Below are 20,358 nucleotides of genomic sequence, written 5' to 3'. Positions count from 1 at the left end.
GGTCACACTTCTTGAAACTCTTCCCTCAGCTTCCACAACACTGCATTCCACCCATCTCTGTGACTATGTGACCTTTGGTTCCTCTTTCTCTTTCTAACCCTTCAATTCTCAGATCAACTCTTACTTCTCCCTTGAGTAAACTGCCCACAGTCTGAACTACTCCACCTTCACGGATCCACAATTCTAATCCTAAGCCATTTCCTCAACTTCAGATCCACATTTCCAATGGGCTTCTCAAGTTGTTCACTTTACTTTTCTCCAAGGAGTATGCATTCAATATACTCCAACCAAACTCATCAATTTCCCCACCAAACTTCCTGTCTTCTTGACTCCTGTTATGGAATCACCATTTCCAGAGGGGTGGGGGACAGCACAGACACATCAATAATCTGTGTGGCTTCTGTGCTAAGACAGAGAAGAAACTCAAGACACTTAGAAAAATGGATGAATCCTTTGAATCATACCCAATTCATAGCTCATTCTTCAAACTCCAATAAGATACCAAGTTCTCTTCTACTTCAACAAAAGCTCTGGATTCTTTCCACGTAACAAGGCCACTATCCTTCATTAGACTTGAATGAAAGCCCAAACGCAAACTACAGCTATCTTCTACCTGGGCGATCAAGCTACCACTGCTAGCAGAGCAATCTCTCTAAAATGCTATTCTACATCACTCTGGGGCTCAGACACCTTCAATGGTTTCCCACTATTTCCAGAACACAGTCCAACCCTCTTAGCATGCTGTCACTGCCTTCCATGTCTTGACCTCTGCTACCTTTCCATCTTATCTTCTAGTACTGCCTACGTTCTCGTCCAGGGGTAGGCACACTACAGCCAGTGGGCTAAATCTAGATCACTGTCTGTTTTGTAAATAAATTTTTATTGGAACACAGCCAGTTGACATTCTGGGCCCGATAATTCTTTGTTGTAGGGGGCTGTCCTGTGCATTGCAGAACGTTTAACATGATCTTTGGCCTCTACGCACTAGATTCCAGTAGCACTTCCCCAGTGTAACAACCAAAAAGGTCTCCAGACATTGCCGAATGTCTCCTATGGGACAAAACTGGCTCCAGTCAAGGACCATGATTGTAGAGGTTTCCAAGTACAAGCTAACAGCACAATGTCATTGCTAATAAAATATATAGTCATGGTGGTACAGAATCCAGATTCAGAGATAAGAGTTGCATAGTATTCAGTGCTAGTTGACTCACACTTGTGACACTGTACAATTATGAATTTTAAGGGAACTTTGGAAAACTGGAATTGATACAATCAAAGGTGAGCAGACTGATGAGAAACTAGAGGAAAATGTCCTAAGGGGGATATTTAAGTTATTGGAGGTGTTTAGCCCGTACAAGAGAAGCAGAAGAGAAACTCATGATCTTCGAATATCTGATGGGCTGTCCCATGGGAGGAAAGTTTAACCTGCTGTTGTTCAGGAAGGCAGAACTAGAACCAGTGGGCAATAGCTGCAGGAAGGCACATTTTGGCTCTATACAAGTAAAAGCTTTCTAACAATCAGAGCTGGCCAGCATAGATATTAGGCTTAGCTGTGAAACACTGCGCTCATCATGCTGGAAGTGTTCAGGCAGAGACCAGATGAATTAATGTCAGAGATGCTGTGGAGAGACTCCCGCATGGGGTGGGAGGTAGGACAAGATGGTCTCTCTAGGGGTTTATTCCAGCTCTGAGATTCTAAGGCTAGCAAAGGAAAAGCCATATGCCATGAATACTAAAATTCTCTAATTTCAAGACCTTAATTACAACAAAGGAGAAAAATATTTTACTAAACAACTTCCCCTGTGTCTGTCTGGCAGCATCTTAGGTTTAGTCCTTGGCATTGCAACTACCAATGATCTATTTTTTCTAATTGACCTGTAGTCAGTTCCTGGATGATGTATTTCACTACCTTTAAACCATGTCTTTTATTCTGCTAATAGTCACCACTAGTACAATTTGTACAATGCTTTAGTTTTCAAAGCATTGTGACATGCATTACCTTATGCACATTAGCTAAATACGAGCATGAAAACTTATTTTGGATAATCTGCTCTCATTTACTGTCTCTTGCCTGAATCCTTATGAAAGAAAGCTAGCCCTTAGTATTCATTAAACATTCACTAATAAGGTATATGCCTGCAGATACTCATCTCCAAAACAAATCATTTATACAACCCAGAGATAAACCAAATCTAGTTATTCCACTATCAGATAGGCCAAATGGAGTTATGTCAGCATCAGAAACATGGACTTACCTCAGCGAAATTTCTATTTTATTTACGATTTGGGGAGGAAATGTGAAAAAGTATAATTTAGTTTCCCCAATTTTCTTTTTTTTTTTTTTCCAAAGATTGTCACCTGGGCTAACAACTGTTGCCAATCTTTTTTTTTTTTTTTCCTGCTTTTATCTCCCCAAACGCCCCCTGTACACAGTTGTATATCTTAGTTGCACGTCCTTCTAGTTGTGGGATGTGGGACGCCGCCTCAACGTGGCCTGACGAGCAGTGCCATGTCCGCACCCAGGATCCGAACCCCGGGCCACTGCAGCGGACCATGTGAACTTAACCACTCGGCCACGGAGCCGGCCCCAGTTTCCCCAATTTTCAACGTGGCCATACAAACCAAAAGTTCCAGAAAGCAGTCACAACAAAATGTGAAACATATGTACCACTGACAAGCAAAGCCATCGGAGGCCCTAAGTCCAGGGACTCCTTCACTCCTCAGCTATAACTGCCAATGAGAGTTGTGTAAGGACTTTCCCCAAAGCCAAACTGGGCCCTCACTCGCTGCTTTACTTACTTCTTTACGTTTCGTTTCTGGACATTCCGATTGTAGAGTGAGGGTTGCACCTTCGATATTTCTCGGCATGGGCGTGGAACCAGGGTTTATTGTTAAATGAATCTGATCTGGTGAGATAATGTGTTGCACATAACCCTGGGACATTGCTTCATGATCTATTAGGTGAAAGCCCTCTTCACCCCCTACTAGAAAAGGCAAGTGTTCTCCGCACTGTCCATCGTCATCTTCATCCTCCAAAGTGCCAGGGTCCTGCTCAATAAGAACAGTTGTCCTATCATAAACAGTTCCAGATGAGGAAGGCACCAGTCCGTTTTTATCCACAAACCTGAGCATCTTGACATCGGGGGTCAGCTCATCTTCCTCCGCCTCAAAGTAGATGATGTTGTTGTCTGGACTGTGTTCCCCCATGGTTCAATCGTGCTCAGCCCAATTGTGAGAAATGGAAAGGTGATGGCCTGTCTGCAACAGAACACAGCCAGAGTTAGAGCCCTCCCACAGGACCAGGGGTCTCCTCAGCAACCACACAGCTCCTCTTCCCTCTCATTTCAAGAGCAGGCCAAAGAAAAGGAAAAACCATGTTCCTTGGAAATAACTTTTTTTTAACTTTTAAAGCTTCAAGTCATTCTAAAGGAAAAGCAATGCTTTAAAAAAAAAAAAAATTGAAGTAATGAGTAGCAGTTCACAAGATCTTCCAAATGTGCCTTATTGCCAAATAATTTGAATGTTGGTCAAAATATCTAAAGGGCATATAGGGACAAACTGCTTTTAGGCTGAGTTCCCATAAATCTTAAATTAAGGAAACCCCACTCAAATATTCCCTAAGTCAGACCCCGAGGCAGTGCAGTCTACGGTGGAAGGAGCAGGGCTTTGAGGCAGGGTTACCTACTTACAAATCCTGGCTTTGTCACTTACTACTTGAGTAACTTTTCTGTGCCTCATTTTTCTTACGCTTAAGATGAGACTGGTAATTCCTGTTCTCTCAAAGTCGTTATGTGGAGTAAAAGAGATAATTACATTAAAGCACAGTGTCTGACAATAGTAGAGAAAACAATTGTGAATTCATTCCCTCCTTAGAACAGACGTTTCAGCTTCTGGGTAGAAGGGCCGATCCCTCATCAGGCATATCTAATGCAGATCACCTTATCTATTTATCTCCTAAAACAATCTGGTGTCCACTAAAAGCTAGGCTTGTAGAGTGTGCTCCCTGCAGTGAGGGAATGACTAGTCTTATTTTTGTTTCTACTGCCCCTAGCACAGTACACTGACACTCACTAGGAGTTCAGGAGACGTCACCTAAATGAATGAAAGACGTGCAGATATAGTTTTTGGGAAGATATACTCCCTTGAGAACATAAACTCTCCTGGGAAGATAGGTTTTCTTGGGAAAAATACCAAATTTGAAGCTTTCCTGTTCTAGAATAGTGATTCTTCCTTTACCTGCAAACACACAGGTTCTACAAATGTGGGTTTAGCAGGCAGAACAGAGAATTTAAAAATAATCAGCACATCACTTTTAGTTTTCAGTCTGGCTTTGTACTTTATCTTTCTTTTCTCCTCTGGATTAGAAAGTGAACCTTTACGTAGTGGGGCGGCTGGACAGAAACAGGCCAAGGGATCAGACCCGGGAGGAACCGGCCCGACCCCTTGCTCTGGCTTACGCAACCCAGTAGATGCACATTTCGCTGCATCTGAGAGAAGAGATAAGAACACCGGGGGCCCCACTGGGCTGCCCCGGCACCATCGGCGGCAACGCGGAGACCAACTGTCCGGAACAAACAAGACCAGGAGGTTTGAGGGTGGCAAACGAAGAGTACAAACGGAGCACCCCTGAGAAGAGGCTGGGAAAAGGAACCTGGCTAGGAGAACTCCCAGCCCGGGACGACACGGAAAAACCCGAAGACAGGCTGGGGGGGGCTCCAAGCCGGACGAAGAGGGGCAGGGTCCGGGTCTCCATGGAAACAGGGGAGGGGGGCTGGATACCCATCCCCATGGAAACGGAGGAGGGGTGGGGTCCCTATGGTGACCCGACTGGGGTCTCCACTGGGAAATGCTTCAGGAGGGAGCCTAAGCCCAGCGCCCCCCGGGCAGCCCCCAGCCCAGGCCGCGTCTAGTTTCGCCTTTTACCTCCGCGGCTCCCGGCAACGGCGGCAGCGGCAGCTTCTCCCCTCCCCAGCGGCACCATGATTGCCCCCACCTTCCCCGAACGTCACTTCCGCTTCCGCTTTCCGGAGGAAGGAGGGGAAACCGGCTCCGCCTATCGCGGGCGCTTCGGGTTGGCTTGTGCGGCATGGGGGCTGAGCTCGAGCCTCCAATTGGAGAGCGGGAGGGGCGGGGCGGGGCGGGGCTCCACGGAGACGGCGCCCTGCTGGGAGTTCGCCCAGCGCCGGGAAGCGTCCGCCGGGAGTCCGGCCGGCGCTCCCGCGGCACTAGGCGCGAGGAACGCGGATTGAACCCTCAACCACCAACCCAAAGCGGCCTCCGCCCGGCTTGCGCTGGCCGCCCTCGCCCTGGCAGCCACAACCGCAATGGGAAGGATCAGCTAGCCATCCGAAGTCCGGCCCGGGTCCGCAAGGGAAGAGCCTGGAAGGCTGTGACATCTCCGGATTTCTCCCTGTGGCCGCAGCTGCCCCTCATCGTTCACCACAGTTAATATGAGCAGGAGGGTCTAAGATGGAAGATTGGAGCCAAATAGCAGAACTAGGAGTATTTCGATCCTAGCCGGAGGTGGCCGCCGCCTCTTCCCCCACTCTGACGCTCTCCTGAGATTCCCAACTCTCTGCCTCCTCACACTCCTGCCTAGGCTGTCTGTCCCAATTTTTTCCCCTGCCGAGGACTGCGGGTTTCACGGCACTTGCGCCCGGGCCAGTCAACGCCACCTACTGGCCATTCCCTTTCTTTAACCTTTCACACTGTCATCCTACTGGCCGGTATGTGTATGTAAGTCACATTTTACACTGCCAAAGAGTAGTGGTGTTCCCGTGCCCAAGAAGCAGTTTTGCATGTGGCTTCATTATGCTGATTTTTCTAAATGCCAGGAAGATCTAGCTGTTAGAACCTCCCAGGAGCCACTGCCCGTTTTCCCCATTAGCTACTTCTCTAGAAGATTCAGAGTGGGACAACCCCCGGAGACTAGATCAGGGGTCAAGGGGATCAGACCTGCCTGCAGCATCTCTTGCTTTTAAAATGTGAGTAGTGACTGTTACCACCAGACTGCCAGGCAAATATCTCTTTGGCCTCTGACCAGCTGTCCCTGTGCTTAAGCCACAAAGGTCCAGCTGCTGAGAGTAGCCATCTCTTAAGAGATAAAAACATACAAACAACTACTGTTAAAAATACATTTATCACTGAAATATATTACACATACGAGAGAGGGGATGCATCATATATAATTTGGAGGATTTGCTGGCGCAGAAAGTCCCACTTGTTTCACCAGAACACCAGTTTCTTCAGTGTTTTCCTTTTCAAGCCACCGTACTGCCCTCAGAGGCCCAGCGGCCAGCCCCAGAGTTGTTGAGCCATATCTGAGTAGGAATGGGGGTGGGGTGTCATATGCATGCACACACGTCCTCAGAGCGTTGGAAGCATCTGGGGTGGCTGCAGCCTGTTTATCCAGTAGCTTCCACTTGCATTCTTGCTGTCCAACTCATTCTCCCTTCAGGACTCCAAAGTTCGTTCAAATATCTGATCCTGGGCAGCTCAGCCCGGCTACAGGGAAGGCACTGACTATGCCCTGGAGGCAGGTTGAGCGAGCACAAGAAGTACAGTTATTTAAACATCTTTGAAAAAAAAATAGAGATCTATCTGTGTTAAATAACTAAAGTTGAACATTGAATGTCAGTTTTATTGTGGTGGTTTTCCCCCATGTCTTCACAACTCACAGCAGCTCTGGGTGTGACAGCCATGGTGGGGAGGGTGGTCTGGGCTCAGGAAACAGGCAGCTGCCACTCTTGCTTCTAAGTGGCCTCACATCCTCTTAAGGCAGCTCTTCAGGTGAGGCTGGAAATTGGCTGCCTCAGGTAAAATCGGAGAGGAGAGGGAGGCTCAGGGGGAGTTGCAGAGGAACTGGTGAATAAATTCTTGAGCCTTCTTCTTCTCTACCATTTCAAGCTTTTGGTGACCAGCTGGGTTTCGAAGCAGTAAGCTGCCAAATATGCTAGCTGCATGAAAAACACAGAAAACAAACGATTCAGCAAAAGAGGTACTACTTATTCTTGTGTTGTTAGGGGTGGGGAGGATTTTTGCTGCTTTATAGAAACTATTTGAGAGTAAACTTCACCCAGAGCTTGCGATTTGAGTTTGCAGGCCTTCCCAGGCATGCTCCCACAACAGTTCTGCTGCAGTGGACTTGGGACCCCCCTCAACCACACTTCTCCTAATGAGGCTCTCAGTTTGCAGACATACTTCCCACAGACGCTTGGCTGCTCACCTAGAATATTCTCATCCAAATGATTTTTTGCTGAATTTTTCAGCAGTTCTTGCAAAAACGCCATCAAGTAGTTGAAGACATTTTTGTGGAATGTGGGGAGAGTAGAAATGACCTGGAAGAGAGAGAATTTGGATTTGTCTTGTTGTTCACTCAATCATGTGTCAACTGCCTGCCATATTCCAGGAACAGGAGTAAGACTGTGCACAGAAAACCTTGATCAGTTACCACTTGGCACAAATGCCAAAAGAGAGGCACAGATCAAGCACTGCATGAATTTAGACGTCAAACTTCTCACTGCATGTTTCTCAAAAGACTTAAAGGAATAGAAGACATTTTAGTTGGGTCTTGAATATAAGACAAGATTGGACCTGCAGAGGTAAGGACTAGAATACTTAGGGCAAAAGAAAGTGTAAAAACAAAGGCAAGGTAAGGAGAGCAGGGAGATGAGGAGAGAGGACACATTGTGAGAAGCCCACTTTGGCAGAAGCACGAGGCCTGCAGGGTTGATGAGACTAGACTTCAACCAGACTAGACCTCCAGCTCTCTGCACATCAGAAGCGGGTGGGAAGCTTGCACAAACTATATTCCAAAAGACATTCGCACTCAGTGGATGTGGGGTGAGGCTCTGGAAAATGTATTATTAGCAAGTTTTCTAGATTATTCTGCCATGGTCAGTTGTATGTGTGAATCACTAAGCTAGATCATAAAAAGTCTTGAACATTTAAGAAAATCACTAATTGGCAGTGGAAAGCCAAGTATGGTTTTCGACCAAGAGTGACATGCTGAGAGCTTTAGAATACACAATCTGATGGTGCTATGCAAAACAAACTAGCAGAGGGAGAGCCTGAATGCAGGGCCCTGAACCGTGGTAAGTGGAACGAGAATGGAAGAAAGAAGATGGGTGACAGATCAAGAGGTCTGGGCATGTGGGAGGTGAGAAGAGGAGGAGTCAAAAATGACTCAGGTTTCTAGGGTGAGTCATTGGAATTAAGAACGATGCCATTAAAAGAAAAAGGGACATGAGAGGAAGAACAGGTTTGGGAAGGAAAGATGTGGAAGTAAATTTCTAAGACATTGCATTTTGAGGGATGGCACCCACTTCGTTCCCTCAGGCCTCATGAGGCCTGGGGCTGTAACATGTGTACGCTGATGCTCAACACTTCCCCTCACCTGTTTACTTGCCGTGTAGTTGCCAGAACACTCCAAGCAGTTATGGTAGGCGCTGTAACAGATGACAGGCTCCGGCAGGCTCTCCAGGAAAAGCAGCAAGGCTTCGGCTACAGAGTGATTGCTAGCAGCTTTGAGCCCATCGTTAAGGAACAGGGGATGCTGCTGCCCATGGTTAGGAAAAGGCCCAGGAGCGAGCACATGCCAGAAGTGCTGCCTGCTCAGAGCTAGGATGCCAGACTGACATCTTGAAGGGGCCAAGCTGTTTGTCAGCTTAGCCGGGCCCTCCTGAGATCCTGCTATATTGGTTGCTTAAAGTTGTAAAGTCTTCTCTATGCAAACTTTAAGTAGGAAAAACATGAGAGCTGAGGACACAAGATCAGATTTTGAGCCTTAAAATATTACTCATTCCTTTTTCTCACCTCTCCTACTCATATCCTCACACACAGACACACACGCACGTGAATATCTGAAGGATACAGAGGGTGTCGATCATGCCAGTGTCCAGACAGTCCCTGACGTGCTCAAACTCCGACCTCAGGCCTGGCTGCTGAAACAGATCTTCCTGCAGAAGGTAAGAGAGTTGCAAAACAATTATATTCTCAGAAAGTCAGCCACCATTTCCTGACCTAGAAATATAATCACCAGCAGAGTGCAAAACGAGCAGGGTAATGCGGCCTGTGAATCACCCTGGTAGATGAGCTGATTTAGGCTGATGGCGCTGGTTCATCTTGCAGGCCTTCCCAGGCATGCTCCCACAACAGGTCTTTAAAGTGATCTTTAAAGTATGTCTTTGGGGCTGGCCTGGTGGCATAGTGGTTGAGTTCGCACGCTTAGCATCGGTGGCCAGGGTTCATGGGTTTGGATCTTGGGCGCAGACCTACACACCACTCATCAAGCCATGCTGCAGCAGTATGCCAAATACAAAACAGAGGAAGACTGGCACAGATGTTAGCTCAGGGACTATCTTCGTCAAGCAAAAAGAAGAAGATTGGCAGCAGTTGTTAGCTCAGGGCCAATCTTCCTCACACACACATAAAAAAGTATGCCTTTAAAGTAGCTATGTTTCCTGCAGTGTTATAGAGGGATTAACCAGAAAAAGAAAAAACTGAAGAAAATATATCATAAGATGGAAAAATGGACCTCAATGCTTTGTAACATCAAGATTATGGCAATAAAGGTATTTCCACTAGTCCTAGGATACTTTATATTCATTTGTTTTACAAAATGATCTAATGCCATGTAACTAGGTTAATATGTATTGCTCAGAAGTTACACGTGAAAGGAGCTCTACAGAGAAGGGAGAATAGCAGAGTACTTAGGAATGTGAATTCTAAAACAGAGGAGAAAAGCCCCTTGACAGTGGCCTTGGCAATGATTTTTTGGATATGACACCTAATGACGCACAAGCAACAAAATCAAAAATAAACAAGCGAGACCACATCAAACTAAAAAGCTTCTGCACAGCAAAAGAAACAATCAGCAAAGTGACAAGACAACCTATGGAATGGGAGAAAATATTTGCAAACCACCTAGCTGATGATACGGGGTTAATATCCAAAATACCTAAAAAACTCATACAACTCAACATCAAAAAAGCCCAACAAATAATCCAATTAAAAAATGGGCAAAAGATCTGAATAGACATTTTTCCAAAGAAGATATTCAAACGGCCAACAGGTACATGAAAAGATGCTCAAGATCACTAGTCATCAGGGAAATGCAAATCAAAACCATAATAAAGTATCACCTCACACCTGTTAGCATGGCTATCATCAAGAAGGCAGGAGATAACAAATGCTGGAGAGGATGTGGGAAAAAGGGAACCCTTGTGCACTGTGGGTGGGAATGTAAACTGGTACAGCCACTGTGGAAAACAGTATGGAGGTTCCTCAAAAAATTGAAAATAGAAATACCACATGACCCAGCAATTCTACTTCTGGGAATATATCCAAAGGAAATGAAAACAACTCGGAAAGATTCTGCACCCCCATGTTCACTACAGCATTGTCACAACAGCCAAGATATGGAAACAACCTAAGTGTCCATCGATGGATGAAGAGATAAAGAAATTGTGGTACATATATATAATGGACTATTAGCCATAAAAATTGAGGAAATCCTGCCATTTGTGACAATGGATGGACCTTGAGGGCATTATGCTAAGTGAAATAAGTCGGGGAAAGACAAATACTGTTATGATCTCACTTATATGTGAAAACCCCACAAACTCACAGAAAAAGAGATCAGATTAAATACATAAGTACTAGAAATGTAACGTACAGCATGAGGACTATAGTTAACACTGCTGTATGATATATGTGAAAATTGTTAAGAGGGTAGATGCTAAGAGTTAATCACAAGAAAAAAGAAATTTTTTGTTTCTTTTGTTTCTTTTTTTTAATTGTATCTATATAGATGATGGATGCTAACTAAACTTATTATGGTAATCATTTCACAATATATGTAAGCCAAACCATGATGTTGTACACCTTAAACTTATACAGTGATGTATGTCAATTATATCTGGTAAAAATAGGGGAAAAAATAAATAAAAAGTGAAAAAACAAACAAACAAAACTTCTATAGCCAGAGTCTGTGAGTTCAAATACCAATCCTACCTATTTATCAGCTTTGGGACCTTGACAAAATTCTTCAACCTTTCTGGCCATCTGTTTCCTCATCTGAGAGCTATTGTGAGAACTAAATAAGGCAATGCTGTAAACACTTAGAATAGTGTTTGGTACACTGTAACACTCAATAAATGAGAGGGAAACAAAAGTGAAAAGAGAATATCCAAAGAATGTAAGTGGCTTGGAAGTGGTGGTAGATTATAGTTGGTATCAGTCTCCCTGGGAGCTCTATAAATGACTCAGTGAAACTGACCAACCTGATCCCAGAAAGCCTGCCCACCTCCCTCTAGAACTCCCCTGCCTCTGTCTGCCTTGTCAACAAGTGAGCCCCTACCCTTCCCAGAAGCTGGAGAGAGTTCCCAAAAAGGAGAGCAGAGTGACACCCTGAGAAGTCTCCAGCTGACTTTCTACCTGTGACCCCAGAGGCCAGGGGAGGGAACATGCTGTGCTGGGAAGGCCATTCTGTGCAAGGCTGCTTCCCTTGGGGGTAATCAAGTGCCATATGTAACATCAGGGTGCCACAGGGGTGTGAAACATGAACTTATCTATCCCTCATTCACTCCCTGGGGGGACAACAACTTTCCACAAGTTCCTCAGGGTAAGAACTTTTTATGCCAAGAGTTCTAGGGGCTGACGCTCTTTCTCAAGGCAGCCTGGCCTCAATCAGGTCTGATGACTTCACTGCCACCTACCTGCTGGACCGCATTTCGGTACAGGTAGTCAACCATCATCCAGAGCTCTTTGGGGATTTCCATGGGGTTCTCTAACTGGCTCCCATCGTCTTCAGTCCATAGTGGCCTCAGAGTCTGCAAAGAAGTAAAAAGCCTGATAAGAAAGCCCACCAATGGAACTTCTGCCAGCTGGCTTCAGGAGGACGCACAATATGGGGACAGCAAACCCATGGAAGAAGGGAAGCATGTCAATGCCCCCAAGCAAACATTCTACCGGCAAAAATGAAATCAGGTGGAGCAATCAAGGCACAGATGGCGACTTCTGAGAACTGGGAGTGGCTTATGGGAAGCAGTGTCAAGGCATCAGGTGAAACACGCGCCATCTTCTTAGGAAAAACCTCCTGCCTACAGCACTTCACTGTCAGAACCAGAGACAGTGTGGTCTGGGGAAAAAGAGCACAGATGTGGGAGCCCAAAACCTGAGTGCCAGGTCTGGGTCCAGGTTAATTCGCCATGTGACCTAGACAAATCACTCCTCTTATGGTGCCTCTGCTTCCAGCTGTATAATGGAGACAAGAGAGTTCAAGACTCCCTAAATTTAAAAAAAAATGCATTGGAGGCGGGAAGAAAAACGCATACATACTACCATAAATCTGCTCCAAACTAGTTCCCTTGTATTATAATTGTCACCATAGGAGCCTTTTAGATCTCAGAAAATTTAGTTTAGGATGATAAACCACCAAGTGACAACTAAAACAAAAAAAGGGAAAATATCATGGGCCAGGGAACCTTCATATCTTAGTATCCACGGCTCAGTTTCTCTAATACATTATGTATGAAAGACTGAAAACACGGCCACATCATTTTGCAGCTTTTTACCACAAGAGGTAGAGAGTCCTTCCCTGCCCCTGGGATCTGGGCTGGCTTCACAACTTGCTGCCATCTGATTGCAACCACACAAATGAGCCTACGAAAACCAGCACAAGAGCCACACCGGAAACTCATAGAGTCATGGGAAGCAAGAACTTGTTGTCTTAAACCACTAAAATTTCAGGGTAGTTTGTTAGACAGCAGTATACAACTGACGGAGCAAGCAAGTTCTAAGAAGGCTGAAGAATTCTCAGGTTCCTGGGAAGGTAGGCACAGGAATATCTTGTTTGACTGGCTTGGCTGCTACATAGGTCTAGATCTTTCCTTGTGGCAGGTGACTCACCAGCTCCCTGATAGTTTCAAGTGGCAGGTCCAAGATTGGCTCCTTCATGTAACATAACGTATGAATGGGAGATCCAAAACAGCTGGGCAGGTAGTTCCCGGACACAGACAAAAAGTAATCCTTTCCCCTGTCCAAGTGCAAAACCAGGATGTCCTCAATTTTGTCTTCATTCGAGTTGAGCTTTGTAGCCGTGCTCTTATTTACAAATAGCTCCAATTCAATCTCAATGGTAGAATCTGAAGGAAAATTTTAAAAAGGAACATCAGTGGGTGGGAGGCCAAGAGGAAAGAGGGAAAGAAGATAAGCGGGAAGAGGGTTAGGTGTAAAGAGTTAGGGAGAGGCAGGAAGAGGATCAGCCGACCAACAAGTATTTATGGACATGCTCAGCACTCAGGAGACACACGAACGAGGAGTGGGCAGTCCTAGTGGGGATACGAAAACAACCAACAAAAACAGGTCAATAGGCAACTGCTATAAAATGCAAGTTCTCAGGAGCACAGCTCGAGCTGGAAATTATTAATACAGTAAGAAGGCATGGATCAGAGCTTGCCCTGAGCCAGGTCAGATGAAGACACCTGATCCAGCAGAAAATATACGGCAAGTATCAGCCTGTGAATTGTCCACAACACTGGCTTAATCCCTCTGCCTCAGAGCACAACACAGAGTGCAAAGGAGAAGCTGGGGGCACGCCACGGGGTACATTCCAGGGCCAGATGTAATTTCTGGATTACCGCCCATTGTCTTGCCCCACAAGAGTAGACAGTTGGGAGCTGACGATAGTGAGGCAGACAGTGAAAATGGTTCCTTCGACAGCAGCGCCTGCTTCCCAGCAACCTTATGTTTTCTCTTTCTGTGAAATTATGGAACATAAACATGACTGAGAAGGCTTCTGAAACTGAACCCATGCTCCGCACTATTTTATAGTTATTTATGGATGGTTCATCCACAGGGCTCTTAAAAAGTTTCAAGCAGACAAGAAAACTCTCAGGAACAAAAAGCTTATTTTAGGAAAATGAGCAGACAGGGTGGAAGGTTCCCAAACCAGAAGCAGAAGCGTGGGCAGAGAGGCCGTACCTGGCAGGAGGAAGCCTCTGCTGGGGTTGGCGTTCAGCCACTGCTTACAGTAAGACTGCTCATCAGGCTTGTTGATGAATTCAAACCGACAGGGTACTTGTCCATTATGAATGGTAAAGGATTCCACTTGCAACTGCATGTACTTCACATTCTGAAAACAGAACTGGGAACGAGCCCGGGACCAGTCAGACCAGTGCCCTCTCCTGGGCAACCTGCCCAGCCACCCTAACTGGGCAATCCTTGCCCTTTCTGGAAAGAAAATGAAGGACTACCTCTTTCAAATCATGTTTTTGCTTCAAGTACTTACCTAGGAGGCCGTGGCTACCAGTAAAGACCAGTTGTCTGTATTTAACCCAGAAACCCCAAAACCCAAGGAACTCGTGTTGTCTTACAAATAAATTTCCTGAAGGAATCAAAATTTAAATCTTCTATAACCAAACACCATTTCCAAAATACGAATGGTCTTCACAAATTCCAACCCCAAACATCAAAACCAAGCCCATCTTTCCAAGTAGCTGGACATCTAGGGCATTAAAAATATCCTCACCATAAATTCCCGTTTGATTGACTTCTTGGTATTGTCAATTCTGAATAATCTATGGTGGGGCTCTTCCATGAAAAATCTTTAGCCCTTACTTGACTTCTCCCACTGCCCATCGCTTTTCTATACTGCCTTCCCTCCCAGCAACTCAGGCAGACCCAAGAAATTCAGACTCAATTTAATCTCAGTCAAAGCAAAGCATTGGTAGGAAGACAAACCCATTGCAAGAATACATACCAGTTATACTAAAATCAAACAAAACACATTCTGGGTCATTTATGCCATTATTTAACTCATGGACGGCCCATGTTTGAGTGAAATAAATGAGCCACAAAAGGTTTAAGGGCTTCTGGTTTAGAAGATCAGGAGATTAACATAATCTAAACAAATAACCCCTCTCTTCTCAGCTAGCGTTATTAGCCTCACTTTATCTACAAGCAGCCTATCAAGAGACTAGAGTCCAGTAATTTGATAGGTGTCTCCTGGAGTTCTGAGCCTTGGCAGATGAGATTTAAGTTCTGTGAATAGAAGAGCCTGATGCCAATATTCTTTTTTTCTTCACTGAGGAAGATTCACCCTGAGCTAACATTCATTGCCAATCCTCCTCTTTTTCTGCTTGAGGAAGATTAGTCCTAAACTAACATCTGTGCCAATCCTATTGGATTTTTTTTTTTTTGTATGTGGGACACCACCACAGCATGGCTGGTGAGTGGAGTAGGTCTGTGCCCAGGACCCGAAGCTGCAAACCCAGGCCACCACCAGAGCGTGTGGAACTTTAACCACTCGGCCACAGGGCTGGGCCCTGAGGCCAATATTCTTAACATGCCCTTCCTACCTCTCGTTTGGAGAGGGACACAGAAGGAATGTTGGCATTTTCCATCTTATCCAGGGAGCGAACAATCTCCTCCAGGGTCTTCCGGTAAAGCTCTTCATTTCTGACTTTCACCTGGAAGGGAAACATCAGAGCCTGAGAGCCTTGGCTTCTGCCCACTTCCTCTTTTTCAGCATTGAGAACATTCACAGCATGGGGAAACTGCAGTTGATAGCAACACAGAAAGTGAAGACTAAATAAATTTAATTAACAAGAACCCAATTAATGTCAGCATTGCAAGGGTCCCCCAGAGGCAAAGCTTGTACAAGTGAGCTGCCTCCTGACTGGCAGAAAGATGACGTGGTGGGAAAGCCTGGTTGGTAGTTTGGCCAGGTGTCGGGCCCAGGGCAGGAGATGCTCAGTGCCTGGCTCCACCGTGCTGGCTGCTGCCAACAGGCCTGCAAGGGGAAGCTTCTCTAGGGCTTTGATTTAAAGCAGCATTTCTCGAGCTTTTGTAACCTGTGCTTCATCAGCCAAGAAGATTTTGTCAGGCTTTCTCTTCTGTATTTTGAATTATAAACACAATTTTTGTCATTTTCCAACAATAAAACTTTAATTATAACATTCATTAGGCTTTTTTCAAACTACCCACACTCTCAGATTCTGATATGCCTCTACCTGCACTGCCCCCTTGAGAACTGGTAATGTAAGAAACACAGAAGTCACTGAAGAAGAGACACAAAGAGATAATAAATAAATGAAGAGACGGTCGACCTCACCAGCAATCAGGGAAATGTAATCTAAAATAATGAAATATTATCGGGTTGGCAGAAATCTAAGATTGATCAAATTCAAGATTAACCAGGGTGTGGGAAAAGCAGCTCATCCACGTTTGGTACAAGTGTAAAAAGGTAAGGTCATTTAGCAGGGTCTAATAAATCTAGAATACATTTTTCTTTCAACCATTAATTTCCCCTCTAGGAATTTCACTCTATAGAAATACTCACACTGGTACACAAAGATATATGTGAAGGGTAGTCCTCACAGTACTGCATATAACAGCAAGACTTTGGAAACAACTTAAATGACCGTCGATATATACATTATGATTCATCCATACTGTGGAATCTTTCGCAACCTTTAAAAATACCCAGGACGGGGGCTGGCCCCGTGGCTGAGTGATTAAGTTCGCGCGCTCCACTGCAGGCGGCCCAGTGTTTCGTTGGTTCGAATCCTGGGTGCGGACATGGCACTGCTCATCAAGCCACACTGAGGCAGCGTCCCACATGCCACAACTAGAAGAACCCACAACGAAGAATATACAACTATGTACCAGGTGGCTTTGGGGAGAAAAAGGAAAAAAATAAAATCTTTAAAAAAAAAAAAAAATACCCAGGAGGGAGCTCCACCTTTACTGACATGGAAAGATCTCCTAAGACACAGTCAGTGAGGGAAAAAAAAGACAGTCTCAGAATAATGTGCATAACATGATCTCTTTTACAAAAAAGGAAAAATATCCCCTATGTTATATATAGAACACCAACATACTCATTTGTAAATGCACAGAAAAAGGTCTGGAAAGATACCATACTAAAAGCAAATGGGAATTTCCATGTATGTAGAAATACATAATAGAAGTATACCAAAACAATTAGGAATTAAATTGAAATTAAAACAATTTTTAAAAGAAGCTTCCTTACACTCAAGGGGGGAGGAGGAGATGAGAGAGACAAAGCGTCTTGGTTGTGAGAAGCAATTCCCTACAGAATGATTACAACAGGGATCAGCTGCCCACCTACCCCAATGTCAAACACTGAGCTGACAGGCTTGTGGTCACTGGTCTTCAGGGCCATGTGGCTCTGGTAACTCAGCTGAGTGATGTTCTTCCCTTTCCAGAGGATCCGGTCACACCAGGCAGGAGCACGACACTTCTCACTGAAAGGCAAAGTCCACACTGGGGGCCCTCACAGGCACAGCAGCACCCCTGCCTGGCTAGAGCCCTGGCTCAGCTGGGAATGATGGGGAAGAGCCTTCAAGTCCGTGCAGGCCAGGGGTCTGAGAGGGCAGGAGCGACTGGGGCCCACCGAGGGATACCATGTGTCCCGTGGTATCATCCAAAGCAAGTGTGAAAGCTCAGAGCCAAAGCACCGTTCAGAACGATTCTCTGCACTGAGCCTCCCACGGGTAGGCAACCTGAGAAGTAAGTGCTCCCTGAGCCTCAAAAGTGGTGGCTAAAACAGGCTCTGAATTCCTGCTGCCTGGGGTCACATCCTGGCTCCACACTGGCCTTCTTGGGAGGCTCTTTAATCTTCCTACGCCTCAGTTCCCTGAACTACAAAATGAGGATAATAAGTCATACTTACTTCAGTGGGTTATTGAGAAGATCAAACGAGATAACACATGTAATGTATCGAACAGTGCGGGGCATACCGTAAGCACTAATAAAAAATAGGAACTACTACGTAAGGACCAAGTACAAGCTAAGTCAGTTGGAATCATCTTGTCACCCTAAGCATAGCTAAAAAGTAAATCAGCCTCAAGAATTATTATGGAATAAAGGCAAGGCAGTCAAACATAAAACATGGGAAGGTAGGCTGCTTCATGAGCAGATTCGGAGAGAAAATGTTTGACCAGATGCAAAACACGGGGAAGAAGTCACAGGAAACCTATCTTCTTCTTGAGGTCCATGAGGGCAAGTGCTTCCATAACTTTCTGGGTTTCCATTAGCTCAACCCCCTGGAGCAACCTCGGACCCACCTGGTGTCCCAGTCGTCGGAGCCAGTATCATACTTATAGGTCGGCTGGAACGTCAGCTCGCCCTCTGTGAAGCCTTCAAAGACAGCCTTTGCAGCCACCTGAGTTTTCAGCTACGCAAAAGGATAGAAGACAAAAAAAAAAAATCTCAGAAGAAAAAGGTCAAACGTTGAATTAGCAGAGGAAAGGAAATCAATCTGGAATTTGAACCCTAACCCAAGGGGAAAGGCCCATGAGAAAGCTATTCTGTAAGATCTTGCTTAACTACCAGGAAGAGGAGCAAGCTGACCATTGCTCCAGCTGTTGCACAGTTTTTAAGGCTCTTTTAGAAGAGTGTACCTGCATCGAAGGGCCCTGAGTACCCTCCTACTGAGATGTTGCCAAGAGGATTAGGTACCAATGGATACAGAGTTTCTCCCTCCCCGGTATCAAACACTCCATCTGTGTAGCACAGATTGTTCCAGTAATACAGAGAGAGAAAACTACATAGAAAAAGATACAGTCCAAAAAGCAAGGGGAACTTCCATGTATGTAGAAACATAGAGTAGAAGTATATCAAAACAATTAGGAATGAAATTTAAATTAAAACAATTTTTTAAAGGAGTTTGGCAAATTAGTCATATGAACTGGGGGAAGCTCTGTGCCTTGGTTTCCCCATCTGTAGATTTTGGGTTTATAACAGAATTTGCCTCACAGGATGGTTGGGAAGATGAGCTGTCAACTTGAACAGGGCCTGACACATTATGATAATGGCTAGCCTTTTTCCTATTGCACTAATTCTGGGCGCTCCTTCCAGATCACACTCTCAGCAAGAGAGAAAAACCACAGCTGTTCCTGCCTTCTCCCCAGAGCACCAGGCCTGGCACTGCGTGGACTGGCGAGGAACTGTCCTCTAACGTTGGAGACAGGGTCCGCTATCCAGGGGACAACAGTTGCTGAATTCCCCAAAACATGAATTCCTAAAAAAACTATCAAGGAAAAATAAACATTCATACAAAAGGAAATAATAAAAATTTAGCTACTAATGTAAGATGATTCTTAAACATGGGTATATATAGACTTTAAAATCATCTGGAAGGCAGAGAACACCCAAAACTGGTACGATCACTTGAGGAAAGACCAGAAAAGAGGGCAACAGGAGATGGGTATTAAACTACAGGGCAGTTAGAACACCCCAGTCCAGAATAGAGGCAGTAAACATGCAGTTACAGAACAGACCGGGTTAATGCTGAAATGAGGATTAAAGAGAATAAAAGTAATGTACCAAGAAAAAGAGCTGGAGAGAAAAGTGAGTAAACAAAGAGATTATTCAATAAAGAAAGACATAAAGTTTAGATTTGTTTTCTTCAATTGTTCTGCACAGGGAGGAAAACAAGGTAACGAAAGATTTAGACTAATGACAATAGGAAGGATATTAAAAGGGAGATACAGACTAAAAAGAAAAAGAACTTTAACATTGATAAAGTTGAATAGTTTGACCGCTTGAATAGTTCTGAAATCTACTGAGAGGAGTAACCTGAGGAGAGTCAGAGAAACAGATTTGTCTTGTCCTATAAATGGTTAACGTTCTGAGAAAGAAATGCTAACCCAAATAACAGGGGAGAACAGCAGGTTACAGAACTGATTCCTGTTGGCAGTGAAGAAAGCCACTCACAAAAAAGAGTTGTCATTCACACTGGACAAGTCTGGAGGGGAGGAGGAAGGAGCAGGAGGCTCGTTCAGAAAAATCAGTAAATCATCTTAATCAAGTATCTTCTTTAAGAGAAGCCTGGTACCCTCTTAGTCCCAACTTGAATAGATGAATGAATGAATGAGCACAGGAGACAAGAGAGAACACACTCTCGCTCCCAAGGGAGACGGGCGCCTCAAGGGATGAGCCAATGGGGAGACAGCTATGGACGAGGGAGATGCAGATGAAAGGAAGAAACCTCCCAAGTCGAGGAAGAAGAGGCTGAGAGTTGGGAAGCCAGGCTTTTCTGTGCCTCACAGTGGGGGGCAGCTGCCTGAAGAGGGCACAGGTGGCCATCTGTACCTGATCATATGCATAGAGGGTTTGAAAGGCCTTCTCTTCGATGAGCTTTTTCACTTTTTCCACATCCAGCTCTTCTATCCTGTAGTTGAGGTCCCCCAGCCACAAGATCACACTGTGAGGACAGAGCACAAAGGTCACAGGGTTTGGGAGGGACTTTACCCGTCCTATTCAGGGAGCTTCTGACAGGAGGCCCCTGAGGCTCAGCCTCTTGGGACTTGGGTGGGGAAGTGACTCAGC

At 45.2% G+C, this 20,358-nt stretch overlaps 2 protein-coding genes across 3 annotated transcripts in view; both read right to left on the bottom strand.

The window, feature by feature from the left end:
* MTF1 (metal regulatory transcription factor 1) overlaps positions 1-5,026 on the bottom strand; it is a 40,029-nt gene extending 35,003 nt beyond the window's left edge. For both annotated transcript variants that reach the window (XM_008517890.2, XM_008517891.2), the window contains exons 1-2: positions 4,924-5,026; positions 2,800-3,258 (exon numbers count right to left, since the gene is read on the bottom strand). In XM_008517890.2, coding sequence (XP_008516112.2) covers positions 2,800-3,207 — 408 coding nt within the window. In that variant the 5' untranslated portion in view covers positions 3,208-3,258; positions 4,924-5,026. The remainder of the gene's footprint in view (positions 1-2,799; positions 3,259-4,923) is intronic.
* A 1,094-nt stretch (positions 5,027-6,120) lies between these two features.
* Positions 6,121-20,358, bottom strand: part of INPP5B (inositol polyphosphate-5-phosphatase B) — a 48,717-nt gene continuing 34,479 nt past the window's right edge. Inside the window, 11 exon segments of the mRNA XM_070610306.1 lie at positions 6,121-6,956; positions 7,226-7,337; positions 8,396-8,523; positions 8,873-8,957; positions 11,718-11,831; positions 12,910-13,145; positions 13,984-14,146; positions 15,360-15,470; positions 17,135-17,270; positions 18,093-18,202; positions 20,122-20,233. Of these exon segments, the coding sequence (XP_070466407.1) occupies positions 6,841-6,956; positions 7,226-7,337; positions 8,396-8,523; positions 8,873-8,957; positions 11,718-11,831; positions 12,910-13,145; positions 13,984-14,146; positions 15,360-15,470; positions 17,135-17,270; positions 18,093-18,202; positions 20,122-20,233 (1,423 nt within the window). The 3' untranslated portion in view covers positions 6,121-6,840.

The sequence above is a fragment of the Equus przewalskii genome, chromosome 2 (assembly GCF_037783145.1).
Source record: "Equus przewalskii isolate Varuska chromosome 2, EquPr2, whole genome shotgun sequence".
In the NCBI taxonomy this organism is placed as follows: domain Eukaryota; kingdom Metazoa; phylum Chordata; class Mammalia; order Perissodactyla; family Equidae; genus Equus; species Equus przewalskii.
Note: the sequence above shows the minus strand (reverse complement) of the source record. Positions and strands in the feature narration are given on the sequence as shown.